The sequence below is a fragment of the Crocuta crocuta genome, unplaced genomic scaffold (assembly GCF_008692635.1).
Source record: "Crocuta crocuta isolate KB4526 unplaced genomic scaffold, BGI_CrCroc_1.0 scaffold1307, whole genome shotgun sequence".
In the NCBI taxonomy this organism is placed as follows: Eukaryota; Metazoa; Chordata; class Mammalia; order Carnivora; family Hyaenidae; genus Crocuta; species Crocuta crocuta.
Window position 1 is genome coordinate 320,112 of NW_027533394.1, and position 17,517 is coordinate 337,628.

Below are 17,517 nucleotides of genomic sequence, written 5' to 3' on the forward strand. Positions count from 1 at the left end.
CCCCGCACCCCTCCCCGCCCCGCCGCTGTCCTTCAGCATCTGAAGTTTGTCCCAGTGCCTCTTCAAAGCCAAGCCTTAAGCCTATGTTCCGGACCCCATTATCCCTGTCTGTCCCTCTACCTGCCCCCAGGCTGTGCTTTCTCAGGTATCCCCTGCCCTGTGTTTTCAACATTTCCCCTTTCACTCGTCCCTTCTGTGCCTGCTGTAAACATGCTTATGTCTAACCCATCTTAAAAAAACAAAAGCCTCCCTCCACCCTGTGATTCTTCTAGATGCTGTGAGCTAGCTGTTGTTCTTTACAGCCATACTTTTTGAAAAATCTGCTTCTACTTGCTGTCTTTTCTTCCTTTCCAGTCATACCTCAACCTCCAGATCTCCTTTCTCCCCACACAGCTGCACTGACCCTGCTCTTGCTAAAATCACCAATGTGTTTGTGTTATTAAGTACAAGAGGCTCTGTTTAATATTTCCCCTTTGACTGGAACTTTCTTGCTACACTTGACTCTGATCACATCCTTCTTGAGCCTCTTTTCCTTGGCTTCTATAAAAGGACACTCTGCTCTTTTTAAATTTTTTTTTTGTGTGTGTTTTATTTCTGAGAGAGAGAGAGAGAGAGAAAGAGAGAGAGAGTATGAGTGGGGGGGGGGCAAGGAGAGAGGGAGATACAGAATCTGAAACAGGCTCCAGGCTCTGAGCTGCTGTTAGCACAGAGCCTGACATGGGGCTTGAACCCACGAACCGTAAGATCATGACCTGAGCCAAAGTCAGACACTTAACCGACTGAGCCACCCAGGCACCCCAAGGACATTCTGCTCTTAACTATTTCTTCGGTGTCTGCCCTTTGTGGTCTCCTCTCCCTTTACTCCTTCCTTTTTGAGACTTGGTCTCTGGCACACTGCTTTCCCTACCCTGCATATCTACCTCAGGTGCCCTCGGCCCTCATTCTGGTTTGAGCTACCATGTCACCACCTCTGTGCTGTGGACTCTCTACCTGCAGAATCAGATATGCAGATGCCTGTTGACCACCTTCAACTCAGCTTCCTAAACAGAGTTCATCCATGTTCCCTAGCCTGCTCTTCATTCTCTATCTTTTATTTCCAGTGGTGTCTGCACCATGCATCCAGTCATCTAAGCCAGGACCCTGGGAAGCATCCAAATCTCCCCCCTCCCTTACTCTCTCATGCAATCCATCAAGTACTGCTGATGTAGCCTCCTGTATATTTGGCCTAGTTTGAGCTCTCCAAGATGGCTTCCCTACCTCCATTTTCTCCCACCNAACCCACGAACCGCGAGATCATGACCTAAGCGAAAGTCGAACGCTTAACCGACTAAGCCACCCAGGCGCCCCTGGAAGGAGCTTTCTAAAATACACAGCTGTGTCCCCTGCCCCACCCCCTTGCTTAAAATCCTTCCATGTTCCCCACTACCTTCAGGACAAGTTTTTGGCTGTGAGTCTGGACCCTGCAAAGCTCCCTAGCCACTTGCGTTTTATGCTCCAGCAAGAACACACTATTTGTAGTTTAAAATACAGAACATACTATTTCTTGGTTTCCTTCATTCATTTGACAAATATTTATTGAGCACCTACTATGTGCCAGGCTCTGATCTAGGTGCTGGGCATGGTAGTGAATAAAACAGACAAAATCTCTACCTTTACAAAAGTTACTTCCTAGTGAGGAAAGAAATAGGCAATAGACAAAATAAGTTAAATGTAGAGTATATTGAATGGTGGCAAATGGTAGGGAGAAGAATAAATCAGGGAAGGGGGATAAATGTTGGGGACAGGAAGGCTGCAATTTTAGGTAGGAGAGACAGGAAGGTGGCAATATTTGAGCAAATACCTGGGAGTAAGCAAGAGAGCATGAGCCAAGAATAACATCTATTGCAAATTCCTGGGGCAGTAGTTCTAGCATGTTCTAGAAACAGCAAGGAGGCTGGTGTGACTGGACTAAAACATGGCCTGGAATGCCCTTTGCTCTTTCTTTAAATATTCAGTGCACATTTCAAGGATCACCTCCTCCTGGAAGCCTTCCCCTCACCCACCACCCAAAGCTCTCATGATGCCCGTATACATCTTTATCATTGCCTTTATCAAAATGTAGTATGATGATCTATGTTTGATCCATCTCCCTACAACTTTCAGTTAGGCACTTGAGAAGTCCTTGTTGCTGCTACTTTGGTTATCCCTAGCCCCAAAGTGTAACTCCTCCACATCCCTACAATTAGGACATTCCCCTCCCAAACACACATATACACACCCACCGAGCTTGTTGAACAAATAGCTGAATGAGTGAACCAGCAATGGGGTAGACCAATACAGTGCCCTGCCCATATTTCTCTGTGTAGATCTGCTCGATGACCAGCTGCGCCTAGCCATGGACACACGGGCCGCCCAGCTGGCCAAGCTGGAGGAGTCCTGTCGCGTGGCCATGATGACTGCCATGGCCAACGCCAACAAAGCCCAGGTACAGCCATTCAGTGCACTGGGCTCTCCCCAACCCCTTGAACAAAGTCCTGGGGAACCTTAGCCATATCTTTGCCCACATAAACTTTCTTGAATCAACATCAACCCTCTCATCTAGTTGAGGCTGTCCCCTTTCACCTAAGGGCCCTCTTAGGGCAGAAGATGCTCTTCCCCACATCCAGACTCAGGATGACCTGAACACAGTACACCACCCTCTCTTCCCCAGCTTCTCAGTCTAAAAGTTTCCAGAGAGCAGGGAAGTTCTCTGTCCAGCCCCCCCTCCATTTTAGGTCATTCAAAGGTCTGGCAATATCTGTTCCTTCTCTCCCAGAGATAGAGGAGAGTAGGGCCATGTCTTCCCCTCCCCTGTGACTGAGGGTTCCCTGATGTTGGGTACCCAAATGCTCACATTTTGGGGCCCCACCAGGCAGCTGAGCTGGCTCGGCGGCAGCGGCATGAGCAACGCCATGAACAGGAGGCCAACCTCAAGGAGATCCAGAAACAGGTCACCAGTAACCTACTAACTGAGAACCCCCAGGCTTCTCAAAACTCCGTGGCTCCCCACCGGGTCCTACCCCATTGTTGGAAGGGTATGACTCCGGAGCAGCGTGCTGCCATCAAGAAAGCCCAGGAGGTACAACACCATGAAAAGGAGGCACAGCGCAGGGCTGAACGAGCACTGAATGCCAAGAGGGAAAGACAGACCTTGAGCTTGGCCCAGGCAGCAATGAAGCTAGAAGAGCAAGAGAGGGAACTTTGTGCTGAATTTCAAAGGGGACTGGGCTCCTTCAATCAGCAGCTGGCTACAGAGCAAAAAGCTCAGTGAGTTCTAGGGGGTAGCAACATGGATGAATGCCAAGGGAGGAATGGGAAAGGCCAGGGAGAAAGGGAAAGCTCATCAGCTGAGGCCTCTGCACTTCTTTCACAGGCAGAATTATCTGAATTCAATAATCTACACCAATCAACCTACAGCCCAGTATCACCTACAGTTCAACACCAGTAGCCGCTGAGCTCAGGATGGTCATCTCTTCTCCCTCATCAAGCTCACAAAGGCTAGGAGTCAGAGACGAAAATGTTGGAGGCCTCCTCCACCAATCCATACCCCCAATATCCCTACCTTTGATCCTAGTTAATAAAGTTATTCATTAAAATCAAGGCCACGTGTTGTAACAGGACACAAAAGGTATCAGGTACTGCCTTTCCTATCCACCCCTGGCCTTGGAGTATCTGACCCTGTCACCAGTTCACCTTTCTTCCCCATGCCAATTTTACCCAGCACACAATGTTACCTACTCCCTGTGAGAAACAGAGGCTTTATTAGGCACAGAGTGTGACTGCTGGGCAGTTACAAGATGGCTACTGGACTTCCTCCCAAGCTGCAGTATAGTACTTCAAGGGAAGGAGGGGCAGAAGAACAGGTGTTTTCTGTGCCCTCTCCCCTCAAGGCTGCATGCGAATGGCCCCATCCAGCCGGATGACCTCTCCGTTGATGAATGGGTTTTCGATGATGGCTTGTACCAGGTGAGCGTACTCAGCAGGGTCACCCAGGCGGCTGGGAAAGGGCACCTGGCTGGCCAAGAAGTTGCGCACTTTTTCTGGGAGGCTGGTCAGCAGCGGGGTACCAAACAGACCTAGACAAGACAGTCAGAGTCAGAGGCCTACCCTTTCTTTTTTTTTTTTTATCCCAATGTTTATTTATTTGAGAGAAAGCACAACATCAAGTTGGGGATGGGGAGAGAGAGCATGTGCTCAAGTTGGGGAGGCGAGGAGAGAGAGGGGGGAGAGAGAGAGAATCCCAAGCAGGTTCTGTGCTGTCAGCACAGAGTCTGATGCGGGTCTCGATCTCACCAACAATGAGATCATGACCTGAGCTGAAATCAAGAGTCAGATGCTTAACCAAATAAGCTACCAGGCGCCCCACGCCCTTCCTTTCATATTTACTCAGTCCCTCCTCACCTTACCCCTAACTATGGTACTTCCAATGCCCAGAAATGGAAGACTATTGCTGCTTAGTTGGTAAACACCTTCCCCTCTCAACTGCCCATGAATCCTATCCAATCCCAGGTGTGGTAGGGAGGGAATATACCTACCTGGAGCAATGGTCATCACTCGGATGCCCATGGGAGCCAGATCCCGAGCAATAGGCAGTGTCATGCCCACTATGCCCCCCTTGGAAGCAGAGTATGCAGCTTGTCCAACCTGGAGAAGGAGTAGAGGTCATAGGTGGAAGAGCACTAGCAAGTCACCAAGAAAACACAAGCCTTGTCCCTGCCCACACACCTGGCCCTCAAAGGCAGCCACACTGGCAGTGTTGATGATGATCCCACGTTGGCCTCCCTGATCTGGTTCATTCTTGCCCATCTCACCAGTCACCAGGCGGATCACATTGAAGGTGCCCATGAGATTCACCTGGAAGACCAGTAGAGACATGGTGTAGGATCTTTTGTCCCCTAAAAGCTGTGGGGGGCGCCCACAGCCAAATATCTCATACTTGTACCCCTGAAGAATCTCCAAGGCCTTACATTAAGAACTCGCTGGAAGTCCTCCAAAGTATGGGCCTGATTCTTCTTTAAGTTGTATGTCTTCATAGCCACTGCAATACCTGCACAGTTGACTGCCACATCCACACGGCCAAACTTTTCTCTTGCTAGAGTCAGGGCTCCTTGCACGTCCTTCTCTGAGGTCACCTTCAAAGGGAGAAGTGAAGAAAAGTATACATCTCCCACCACACACACTTACCACCAAACTTGAAGGTGGAGGGAGTAGGTCCAGTCTTTGAGTGACAACAGGATTCTTAAGCAAGGGAGAAGCCAAAAGAAAACGGAGAGTGGGGCAAAGGTGAAAATGTTAGGTACTATTGTAAAAACTCCCTTGGGCCGAAAGGTCAGGGGCTTGCAAATGAGAAAATACCAACCAACTGTTTGATCTCAAACTCTATTCGGGTAAAACGTCAGGGGTTGAGCAACCTAGCTCCTCCTGGCTGCAGCAAGCCCCTGAGATGTAAGTCTTTAGTGGACATTGTGATTAGAACGGCCAAACATGTTCTTCAAGCAACTGTTAAGCAACCCCCACCTCTAACCCCAAAATTCTCACTTCTGTACACTGGCTTCGCCCCCTCCCTATATAAACTCTGTGCTATGGCTCAGTAGGGCGCTCTTCCAAGGACTTTTCGGGTGCTCGGGAGGGGCCGTCTGGCTGGACTAAAATAAACCTGAATAACCAACTCCTTTTGTGTTTTGTGGGCTTTGTCCTCGGTGATTCTCCTTTGGAAAGGGTGGTCTAACATTTTGGAGGTCCCCAGCGAGATCCCGAGGACAGGAAAGCCTTTCGGTTGGGCCTTGGCGCCAGGCTGCAGCCTTGGAGATTGGTCCAGGTTTCTTTTTTATCCCCATCACCTCCGGAGGTAAGTTTTTGCCAGTCGCAACCAGTTTTGGAAGGGTTGGATTAGAGGAGGCTGATGAGCCTGGAACCTCACCAACCGTCTCAGCCAAGACATTGGTCTGGGACTTTGGTACTTGTGCCTGGGACTTTGGTCTAAATTTGTGCCCGGGAATTTGGTATAGCTTGGTAAAACTTGGTGAAACTTGTGCCCAGGACTTTGGTCTATGTTGATGTAACTTGTGTCTGTCAGTCACATCATGTCTTTGTCTCAACGTTTCATTTTCATCTAGTGCTGTGTTCGACATTGTTCCTTTGATCAAAATGGGCGGTTCAGAGTCTAAAATCAACATGCCACTAGAATGTTTCTTGGTTAACTTCAAAGCCATATATACGTCTGAAAGGGCAGATGAATATGGCGTTAAATTATCAAAGGATAAACTGCTAACCCTCTGTGAATTGGAATGGCCGGTTTTTGGAATTGGATGGCCTTCAGAGGGTTCCTTGGATCCCTCCTTGTGTCGAGCCATTTATGTGGCGAGTAGTTACAGGTAACCCAGGACACCCGGACCAGTTTCCCTACATGGATATCTGAGCACAAGCATGTGAACAGCCACCCGCTTGGCTTCGACTTTGTTCTCTTAAAACTGGTTACAGGGTTTTAATAACAGCGAAGAAACCCATGGCTCCTAAAAACCTGAGGTAAAACCTATCTTTTTCCCCCTCCAGTGGAAGATCTACTTGATCTCTCCAACCAGCCCCCTCCTTATCCTCTCTCCCCCCCCTGCCCGGCTCCCTCCCCTCCCCCAGACTCATCCTCCCCTTCACCCATGGTTTCTCCACCTCCCCGCCCAGCTTCAATGCAACTGGAAGCATCAAAACCCTCCCTTCTCTGAGAAACTGCAAGCCCTCATTTATCTGCTAGAGTCTGTTTTTCACACTCATTTACCTACCCGGGACGATTGTCAACAACTCTTACAGGTCCTTTTTACTTCTGAAGAGTGCGAGGGCATTTTCAACGGTCTTAGGCACAGAGGGGACAGCTCTCCAGGTGGCTCAATGTGCCCGCCTGGAAGAGGAAGTGCCCTTGGCACGCCCAAATTGGAACTACATTTCATCAGCAGGTAGGAGATCACTCACCAATTACCACCAGTATCTCCTGGCTGGCCTCAGGGGAGCCGCTTATAAGCCTACCAATTTGTTGAAGGTAAGTGAGGTCCTATAGGGACCTGAGGAATCCCCTGCCACCTTTTTGGAGTGACTTTTAGAGGCATACTGGACCTATACTCCCATGGACCTGATGCCCCTGAAAATCAAAAGGCATTAACTTAGCTTTTGTTGCCCAGTTGGCCCCAGATATTTGTAAGAAGTTACAAAGGTTAGAAGGATTTGATAGAGAGAACAGGGACAAGCTTATGAGTGTAGCCATGAAAGTCTTCCATAATTGAGACCGCCCCCCCAGAGGAGAAATTAGCCAAAAGGGTAGGGAAAGCGACCATTGCGGCCCTATTGGACCAAGGAATCGTAACATCCTCAGAGGGAAAAGGAAGAGGGCCTTTTAGAAGGCCCCCTCTCAGAAAAGATCAGTGCACTTACTGCAGAGAGAAGGGACATTACAAGCAGAAGTGCCCTGTGCTCCAAAGAAAAAAGGAGGCCCAAATTCTCCCCTTAGCAGGAGAAGAGGACTGATGGGGCCTGGACTCACAGCCGCTAAATCCCCAAGAGCCTATGGTCACTTTAAGAGTAGGGGAAACTGATGTTAATTTCTTGGTTGACACGGGAGCAGCACACTTGGTCCTCAAAAGGCCCTTAGGACCAATGACAAAAATGAAAACCCTTATACGCTCTTGAGTCTCATTCTCCCCAGATCACATTGTCTACTCTGTACTGGACCTCAAGGATGCTTTCTTCAGTATTCCTCTGGCTCCTATCGGTCAGCCGATATTTGCTTTCGAACGGACAGATCCAGATACTGGGACCACCAGACAGCTGACATGGACTTGGCTGCCTCAAGGATTTAAAATTCCCCTACCCTGTTCGGGGAAGCGCTAAGTAAGGACCTGCTGCCGGTAAGAGGCCACTTTCCAAAGGCCACTATTTTACAGTATGTTGATGATCTACTTATTGCTGGACCAGATGAGGTTACATGCCAGGAGGCAACTGAGGAAGTTCTACAGACATTACAGGATTTGGGCTACCGAGTCTCATGGAAGAAGGCCCAAATCTGCCAGGATCAAGTCACCTATCTGGGGTAAGTGACTAGAAGGTAAGAGGTCTCTTTCTGCCTCCCGGGTTCAAGCGATTCTCCAGATACCTCCACCCACCCCTAAAAAGCAAGTCAGAGAGTTCCTTGGAACTGTGGGTTATTGTCCTATCTGGATTCTCGGGTTTGCTGAAATGGCAAAACCACTGCATGAGGCCACTGCAGGGGGATCCACCCCCTTGATTGGGACTGAGGCCCAACAGGGAGCATTCGATAAGCTAAAGCAAGCATTAATTTCGGCCCCAGCTCTGGCTTTGCCAGATATCTCAAAACCCTTCTTTTTATGTGTGGCTGAAAAAGACGGGGTGGCCAAGGGAGTCATCACCCAAACTCTTGGGCCATGGAAGAGACCCATTGCCTATTTATCCAAACGCTTGGACCTATGGCACAAGGGTGGCCCGTCTGCCTGCGAACTGCTGCTGCAACTGCCACCTTTGTAAAAGAGGCCGATAAACTTACCTATGGCCAAACTCTAATGGTTATCACGCCTCATGGGATAGAACCCCTGCTCCACAGCTCCCCCAACAGATGGCTCTCGAATGCCAGACTACTTCAATACCAGGGCCAATTGTTGGACCAACCGAGGCTCAAGTTCCAACGGGTATCAAGACTCAATTCTGCTACTCTCCTGCCGCAATCTAATGAGGGCCCACCAATTCATGACTGTCTTGAGATCCTAGAGACTTATAAGAATGGACGGCCTGAGTTGACTGATCAGGCACTCCTGGATGCAACTGAAACTTTCTTCACCAAAGGGAGCAGTTTCATTCCTCAAGGGCGATGATATATAGGAGCTGCCATGGTAAATCACCAGTTGCAGGTAATATGGGCCCAACCCTTACCCCAGGGGACCTCTGCCCAAAAGGCAGGGGCATCGGACAGCTAGTCCTCCACCCTCAACCTACACTACCAGATAAGCTGTTCTATTCCCCCCGATGAAGAAGCCAAATACTCCCATAAAGATTGGGAAAGACACCCAATGGTTGGTCGCAACACCCAGATGGGGGCGCCTAATCATTCCAAGGACTCTAGGGAGGACCCTATTAACTCAACTTCATGAGACTACCCACCTGGGTGAAAAGAAGATATCTCAAATGGTGTCCCCCATTTATATATTCCTGGGATAACTCCCAATCTTTCGGACTTGGTGGAATGGTGCCTGATTTGTGCTAAAACAAATGCCACAAAAATTACTGGGCCACCTGGAGTTCGCTACCAAGGGACAAATCCTGGAGAACACTGGGAACTAGACTTCACAGAAATAAAAAAGGGAAGTTATGGATACAAGTACTTGTTAGTACTTAATAGATACTTTTTCTAGTTGGGTTGAGGTATTCCCCATGAAAGGGGAAGCAGCAAAAGTAACCGTAAAGAAGCTTTTACAAGAAATAATTCCCTAATTTGACTTGCCCTTATTTCTGGGGTCTGACAATGGCCCAGCCTTTACGGCTAAGATATCTAAAATGATTAGTAAAACCTTAGGAACAGAATGGAAATTACACTGTGCCTACCGTCCCCAAAGTTCAGGGTAAATAGAACGGACAAACAGAACTTTCAAGGCGACCTTAACAAAATTATGCCTGGAGACTGGAATGAATTGGATTGATCTCCTGCCTTTTGCCCTCCTCCGAACTAGATGTGCTCCTACACAACTTGGGCCCACCCCATATGAGATAATATTCAGGCGGAGGCCCCATTGCTTCCCAGGCTCTCTGTAGAGCTTCAGGAGGAATGGACAAATCAAAAACTTCTCCTTTCCTTACAAGCGCTACAGCTGATCGAGGCTCAGCTCCATAAGGAGATCCATAAGCAACGAGTGGGAACTGTTAACCCCTTAACTCATTCTCATAAAATTGGGGATCTGGTCTTTATTCGTAGATTCAACTCGGATTCATTAGAACCCTGAAACACAGGTTTGAGTTTCCTATTGCAGAAAAAGTAAGACTATTTGGACCCTTTGAAAAAGATGGTTTATGCTTAATTGGTTCCTGAATTCACCATCTAAAAAAAAAATCCTAGTGTAAACACCTCTCAATTGGTTATTAAGTCCTCAATTGGAGACTATGGTTTCCTAAGAGTTAAAATTCTGCTAAGTGTACTTTAGACTGATGGAAAATAAGGAAAGCAACTCTGTATATAGGAAACTGAGAGATACATAAAAAAGATGTAAGGAATGGAAATACATCTTTGTTGAGGGTAAAAGAAAGTAATTTTGTCCTAAACAAGACTGGTTGTTTAGAGAGAAATGGCTTTGGGGCAAAGCTTAAAGGAAAGGTGTAGAAGGTCTGTGAAGGGAAATCTTTGAAAAGGAATTTTATGTGTGCTCAGGATAGACTAAGGTTGAGATTAATGGAATTTGAAAAGTACACTGGTATAAGGTTAAAACTCTGCTTTTCTCTCTTGTCAAAAGGAAAAGTTTTCTTGCATTGTAAATTTGCTCTTGATAAGACAATGTAAACAAAGGTTTTTTCCTTTTTCTGCCAAGAAAACCAAAGCTTCAGGTTTCATCTTTATCAGGTTTTTGATTGCATAGTTAAAACTTCTGAATGTTGAAGGAGCTAGGTTTTTCTAACTACTATATTAGGTTATACATTCGCCTTTAGGATCTTTTATTGCCACTTTGGTTGAATAGAAAAAGTTTTAAGATTTGTAAAGATCTGTAATCCTATTTAGGATGAGCTTTAGAACTTCCTAAAGTTTTAACAACCTTCCCAGGATTTGAATAGTAAAAAAGGTCTTTTGATCAATTAGGCCCTTTTATTTGAGATGCTAAGTTACTTGGAAAAGCACTGTATACAACAGTAAACCTTAGGTTGTATGGCACGGGTAAATGCCATAACTGCCCACATATATATGCAAATCCTAGTTTTAATGTTTTGGTATAGGGTTATCAGGTAATATTCTGATTACTTAAAATATTATATGTCACAAAAATAACTGAATTTGTCAATTGCATCATACTGAACTCTCATCAAGTCTTTAATAATGTCCATCTGAGATTTTGTCATTTATGATTGTTCTTATTCTCTCACAAAACGTGTTCCTTCTTCAAAGAGAACACCTATCCTAGTCCCAGTCTTAACTGTGATAGGAATTGCTGGATCAGCCACCTTGGGCGCCTCAGCTTTAGGAATACAAGATGTGAATTTCAAATCTTTAAGCCAACAGGTGGCCCAAGACCTGGGACTTCTGACCCAGTCTGTTGCCCATCTAGAAGGCCAAGTCGACTCCCTGGCTGAGATGGTGCTCCAAAACAGGCGGGGTCTAGACTTACTCTTCATGAAAGAGGGAGGATTATGGTGGCACTGGGAGAACAATGTTGTTATTATGCCAATAAATCAGGAATAATATGGGATACTCTGGCTACAGTAAACCAACATCTGTTAACTAAATATGACCAAAGAGAAGCAAACTATGGTTGGTTTCAATCCTTATTCAGTTGGTCCCCCTGGTTAACGACTCTAGTATCTGCTCTAATCAGGCCCTTAATCATTATTTTACTTGCCCTGGCTACAGGACCTTATATCATTAATAGACTCATGGCTTACACTAGATCGAGAATAGGGTCCCTAAAACTCTTAATGCTAAACCAAGGGACCTACCAGCCCATAGACATTGAAACTCCGGTTTAAGATTAACCGGTTTAAGATTAACCGGAGATAACTAAAATCAGTGGGGAATGTAAAAACTCCCTTGGGCCAAAAGGTCAGGGGCTTGCAAATGAGAAAATACCAACCAACTGTTTGATCTCAAACTCTATTCGGGTAAAACGTCAGGGGTTGAGCAACCTAGCTCCTCCTGGCTGCAGCAAGCCCCTGAGATGTAAGTCTTTAGTGGACATTGTGATTAGAACGGTCAAACATGTCCTTCAAGCAACTATTAAGCAACCCCCACCTCTAACCCCAAAATTCTCACTTCTGTACACCGGCTTCGCCCCTCTCCCTATATAAACCCTGAGCTATGGCTCGGCGGGCCGCTCTTCCAAGGCCTTTTCGGGTGCTTGGGAGGGGCCGTCCGGCTGGACTAAAATAAACCTGAATAACCAACTCCTTTTGTGTTTTGTGGGCTTTGTCCTTGGTGATTCTCCTTTGGAAAGGGAGGTCTAACACTATACAGCAGTGTTCAAAACATTTTTCAAATCTATACCCTCTTTTGATAAATGCACATACCCCTGGAGGTTTCTGTGACTCAGAGCAGCTTTGAGAATTAATGATATGAAGATAAATTAGCTTCACTTTCTGTAGTTTGTTTCACAAAAAGTTTTTCAACTTTGTAAATATAAAACTAGAGAGCACAATATGCATTTTCGAACTGTACATACCCACTCCAGAAGATTCTGATATGTCCAATCCCCATCCCCACTCCTGTGGATCCCGGCTTTGTACATTTCTTATTGTAGATGCTCCCAACAGATCCTGACTGAGAGCTCAGGCCAAAAGGGACAAGGAGATGGGTCCACTGTCCACATAGATAGCACCCTTACGGAAGGGGACCCCCACCAGTTCCCAGGCCTATTTCAGTGACCTCATGCACACACTTACGTCCGCTGGGGCAAAGACGCAACTCTTCCCTAACTTCTTGGCTTGGACCTCCCCATCGNCAACTCCTGCAAGGGAGGCTCCTGGTTACTCCTAAGGTGTAACCCAGGTGTGTTTCCTCTCCTTACCAATGGGACGTCTTGGTGTCTCATCCCCAGAGAGCCCACACACATACGCCACGNTGATGTTGGCTGTTCATGTTCCGTGTCCCGAGGGCTAGGTCTGGGCCAGGTGCCTCTGGAGTTTTTTCACCTAGAGAAAGAACCCAATTGTGCTGCAGCACAATACCATCACACCTACCGCACTACTCTCTAGCTAGTCTTTGGGCAGGCGGCCAGCTCCTTAGGGGGTAGGCAGACAGGAGATTGAGGTTATTCCTTACTCCTCAGAAAAACCATTCATTCAAGCATACACATATGAGAGTCTCCCATATGCCAGGCTCTGTGCGGGTCACTGGGGATACCCAAAGGAATATTAAAAGGCTCGTGCCTTCCAGAAGAGGACAGTTCAGTTCAGGAAAGATAATTACAGTACAGACAGAGACAAAGGGACAGAGAACAAGGTTCTGAGACATAGACATGGATATGCAAAGATGGAGATTGTGAGAGCCACCAGAGAGAAATATGTTAAGAGACTGAGAGGAATAGCGATGCCAGACTGGATCACAAAGATAAGGATGTGAAGAGCTACTAAGAGACAGGAAAGTCAAACTCACTTTTCGTAGATGACATGATAGTCTACATGGAAAACCCAAAAGACTCCACCAAAAAACTGCTAGAACTGATACACGAATTCAGCAAAGTTGCAGGATATAAAAATAAATGTACAGAAATCGGGTGCATTCCTATACAACAATAATGAAGCAGTGGAAACAGATATCAAGGAATCAATCCCATTTACAATGGCACCAAAACCCATAAGATACCTAAGAACAAACCTAACCAAAGAGGTAAAATTTCTGTACACTGAAAACAATAGAAAACTTATGAAAGAAATCGAAGAAGACACAAAGAATGGAAAAACATTCCATGCTCATGGATTGGAAGAACAAATATTGGGAAAATGTCAATACTACCCAAAAGAATCATTTAATGCATTTAATGCAATACCTATCAAAATAACACCAGCATCCTTCACAGAACTAGAACAAATAATTCTAAAATTTGTATGGAACCAGAAAAGACTCCAAATAGTCCAAGCAATGTTGAAAAAGAAAGCCAAAGCTGGAGGCATCCCAATTCTGGACTTCAAGATTAGAAAGGCGTAATCATCAAGACAGTATGGTATTGGCACAAAAACAGACACATAGGTCAATGGAATAGAACAGAGAACCCAGAAATGGACCCACATATATATGGCCAACTAATCTTCAACAAAGCAGGAAAGAATATACAACGGAAAAAAGACAGTCTCTTCAGCAAATGGTGCTGGGAAAACTGGACAGAAAAATGTAGAAGAATGAAACTGGACCACCTTTCTTACACCATACACAAAAATAAATTCAAAATGGATGAAAGACCTAAAGGTGAGACAGGAAACCAGCAAAATCCTACAGGAGAAAATGGACAGAAACCTCTTTGGCCTTGGCCACAGCAACTTCTTACTAGACATGTCTCCAGAGGCAAGGGAAATAAAAGCAAAAATGAACTACTGGGGTCTCATCAGGATAAAAAAAACCTTCTGCACAGCAAAGGCAACAATCAACAAAACTAAAAGTCAACTGACAGAATGAGAGAAAATATTTTTAAATGACATAACTGATAAAGGGTTAGTATCCAAAATCTATAAAGAACTTATCAAATTCAACACCCTACCAACAAATAATCCAATAAAGAAATAGGCATAAGACATGGATAGACACTTCTCCAAAGACATCCAGATGGCTGACAGACTCATGAAAAGATGCACATCACTCATCATCAGGGAAATACAAATCAAAACCGCAATGAGATACTACCTCACACCTCTCAGAATGGCTAAAATTAACAACTCAAGAAACAATAGGTGTTACCGAGGATGTGGAGAAAGGGGAACACTTTTGCACTGTTGGTGGGAATGCAAACTGGTGCAGCCACTCTGGAAAACAGTATGGAGGTTCCTCAAAAAGTTAAAAATAGAACTACCCAATGACCCAGCAATTGCACTACTATGTATTTATCCAAAAGATTTTTAAAATGTTGATTTGAAGGGGCACATGCACCCCAATGTTTATAGCAGTGCTATCAACAATAGCCAAATTATGGGAGGTTCCTCAAAAAATTAAATACACTCTATGACCCAGCAATTGCACTACTCAGTATTTATCCAAAGGATACAAAAATGCTGATTCAAAGGGGCCCATGCACCCCACTGCTTATAGCAGCACTATAAACAATAACCACATCATGGCAAGAGTCCAAATGCCCATCAACTGAGGAATGGATAAAGAAGACATGGTGTATATATATACAATGGAATACTACTCAGTGATGAAAAAGAATGAAATCTTACCATTTGCAACAATATGGATGGAACTAACTAGAGGGTATTATGCTAAGTGAAATAAGTCAGTCGGAGAAAGACATATCATATGATTTCACTCATATGTGGAATTTGAGAAATTCAACAGATGAACATAGGGGAAGGGAAGGAAAAATAGCATAAAAACAGAGATGGAGGCAAACCATAAGAGACTCTTAAATACAGAGAACAAACTGAGGGCTGCTGGAGGGGAGGTGGGGGGGATGGGTTAAATGGGTAATGGGCATTAAGGAGGGCACTTTTTGGAATAAGCACTGGGTGTCATATGTAAGAGATGAATCACTGGGATCTACTCCTGAAGCTAAGACTTCACTGTTTGTTAACTAAATTGAATTTAAATTAAAAGGAAAAAAGAGACAGGGAAGCTGGGAGACAGACATTCTCAGACAGAGCTGTTGAGAAGCAGAAACTCCGAGAGGCATAAACAGAAGCATAAACACCTTTCATCAGTTCAGCCTTGGCTATTGTCCTCTAGCTGTGTCAAACCTATTTTAAACCCAAAAGTCCAGATCACACATTGCTGATTGGAATTCAACCAGACACTGTCATTAAAAAATTTTTTTATTATGTTTATTTATTTTTGAGAGGCAGAGAGACACAAAGTGTGAGCAGGGGAGGGGCAGAGAGCGAAGGAGACACAGAATCCGAAGCAGGCTCCAGGCTTGAGCTGCTGCCAGTGCAGAGCCTGATTCAGGGCTCAAACTCACGAGCCATGAGATCATGACCCAGGTAAGATGCTTAAACAAGTGAGCCACTCAGGTGCTCTCCCAACATCATTTACTGAAGAGACTGTCCTTCACCTATTGTGTATTCTTGACATTCTTTTCAAAGATTAGTTGACCGTTTATCTATGGTATTTCTGGGCTTTCTATTTTGTTCTATCTGTCTATGTGTCTATCTTTATGGCAATACTATACTGTTTTCATTACTATAGTTTTTTAAAACAGTTTTATTTTTATGTTTATTCATTTTTGAGAGAGAGAGCGAGCGAGCAAGGGAGGTCAGAGAGAGAAGAAGACACTGAATCTGAAACAGGCTCCAGGCTATGAGCTAGCTGTCAGCACAGAGCCCAACACAGGGCTTGAACCCATGAACCATGAGATCATGACCTGAGCCGAAGTCGGACGCTTAACCAACTGAGCCACCCAAGGCGCCCCTCCAATTCAAATCTTGAGCCCACCTAATCTACCTAATCTTACTACCTTTTATACTTCTCCCCAAACCAAGGTCTTGAGGTCATAAATCTTAGTCTATATTTAGTCCCATTTGGCTTTATGTTTCCTCTACCTAAAGTATTTCTCCACATGCTTTCCCACCGGGGAAGGCTTTCCTCTGGGCCTCCTAGTTGTTGACAATCACCACACTCATGGACACTACACCATATTCATCAAAGGATTTAGTACCAGATTCACAATCTTTCTGACTACATGAAGTCCGCCCAGCAATTTATACCACTCTTCGCTGGGTCCAATATGCTCCAGCCACAGTGGCCTCTTTTATTAATCTTTGCATTAGCCATTCCCTGTGCTTGGAATTCTCTCTCCATGAAGTTTGCATGACTGCCATTTTTTTCTTCTTCTTCTTCTTCTTTTATCATGTAGAGCTAAGCTTAAATGTCACCTTCTCTCCCTGATCACTCAAGCTGTGGACACTATCCCATCATGTTGGAGAAAGTTATTGAGGATGTGACCACTGGTTGACCTGAGAGCGGGAGCCAGGCAAAGGGTATCTCTTCATCCCTTCCCTTGTCTTTGGAATATATGCTCTGCCCAATATTCCCATGGCTAGAGCCATTTCAGGAACATAGCTTTGAGAGAGTAAGGTATTGTTGAGACCGTCGAGACTGAATACATGATTGAACCCAGTTAAAACCTCTCTATAATGTTTAAGATTCCAGTGGGTGGATGCAGAGATCTCCTTGTCTTTCAGCTAAGACAAGCCTTGTATGTAAATTGCCTTGCTTATTAAATCTGCCATCTACCAATCTGGAGTGGTCTGCCTCTTTCTTTGACCTCTCCATGTCCTCCATGTACAGGGGCCATTTTGTGAACCAACACATTGCATATTTGAATTATCTGCATAGCACTTACATGTCTATAATCTTTTTTTCTAATCTTGGGGCCAGATGTATTTTGGAATTCACATTTTTTTTCAATTTTAGAAAGGAAGACATTTTATATTACATAAATCTGTATACTGCATGTAGTCTATTCTACATAACTACTGAGAAAGGTCTAGAGAATCACATAATTAAAAATTAATATTTCTAGTGTGAAAAGTATGAACAATAACACTAAGTGTGAATCAACTTAGTGATATAGATAGCTTCATATTGCTTCAGGTCACTTTTTGTCA

The 17,517-nt window shown here is 45.1% G+C and overlaps 2 protein-coding genes across 3 annotated transcripts in view; one reads left to right on the forward strand and one right to left on the reverse strand.

Moving 5' to 3' along the window:
- The window catches only part of RIBC1 (RIB43A domain with coiled-coils 1), a 17,275-nt gene extending 13,661 nt beyond the window's left edge, over positions 1 to 3,614 (forward strand). For both annotated transcript variants that reach the window (XM_077748291.1, XM_077748290.1), the window contains exons 5-7: positions 2,346 to 2,464; positions 2,891 to 3,285; positions 3,392 to 3,614. In XM_077748291.1, the coding sequence (XP_077604417.1) occupies positions 2,346 to 2,464; positions 2,891 to 3,285; positions 3,392 to 3,473 (596 nt within the window). In that variant the 3' untranslated portion in view covers positions 3,474 to 3,614. The remainder of the gene's footprint in view (positions 1 to 2,345; positions 2,465 to 2,890; positions 3,286 to 3,391) is intronic.
- A 146-nt stretch (positions 3,615 to 3,760) lies between these two features.
- HSD17B10 (hydroxysteroid 17-beta dehydrogenase 10) overlaps positions 3,761 to 17,517 on the reverse strand; it is a 25,139-nt gene continuing 11,382 nt past the window's right edge. Inside the window, exons 3-7 of the mRNA XM_077748286.1 lie at positions 12,646 to 12,710; positions 4,986 to 5,150; positions 4,744 to 4,872; positions 4,554 to 4,662; positions 3,761 to 4,094 (exon numbers count right to left, since the gene is read on the reverse strand). Of these exons, the coding sequence (XP_077604412.1) occupies positions 3,904 to 4,094; positions 4,554 to 4,662; positions 4,744 to 4,872; positions 4,986 to 5,150; positions 12,646 to 12,710 (659 nt within the window). The 3' untranslated portion in view covers positions 3,761 to 3,903. The remainder of the gene's footprint in view (positions 4,095 to 4,553; positions 4,663 to 4,743; positions 4,873 to 4,985; positions 5,151 to 12,645; positions 12,711 to 17,517) is intronic.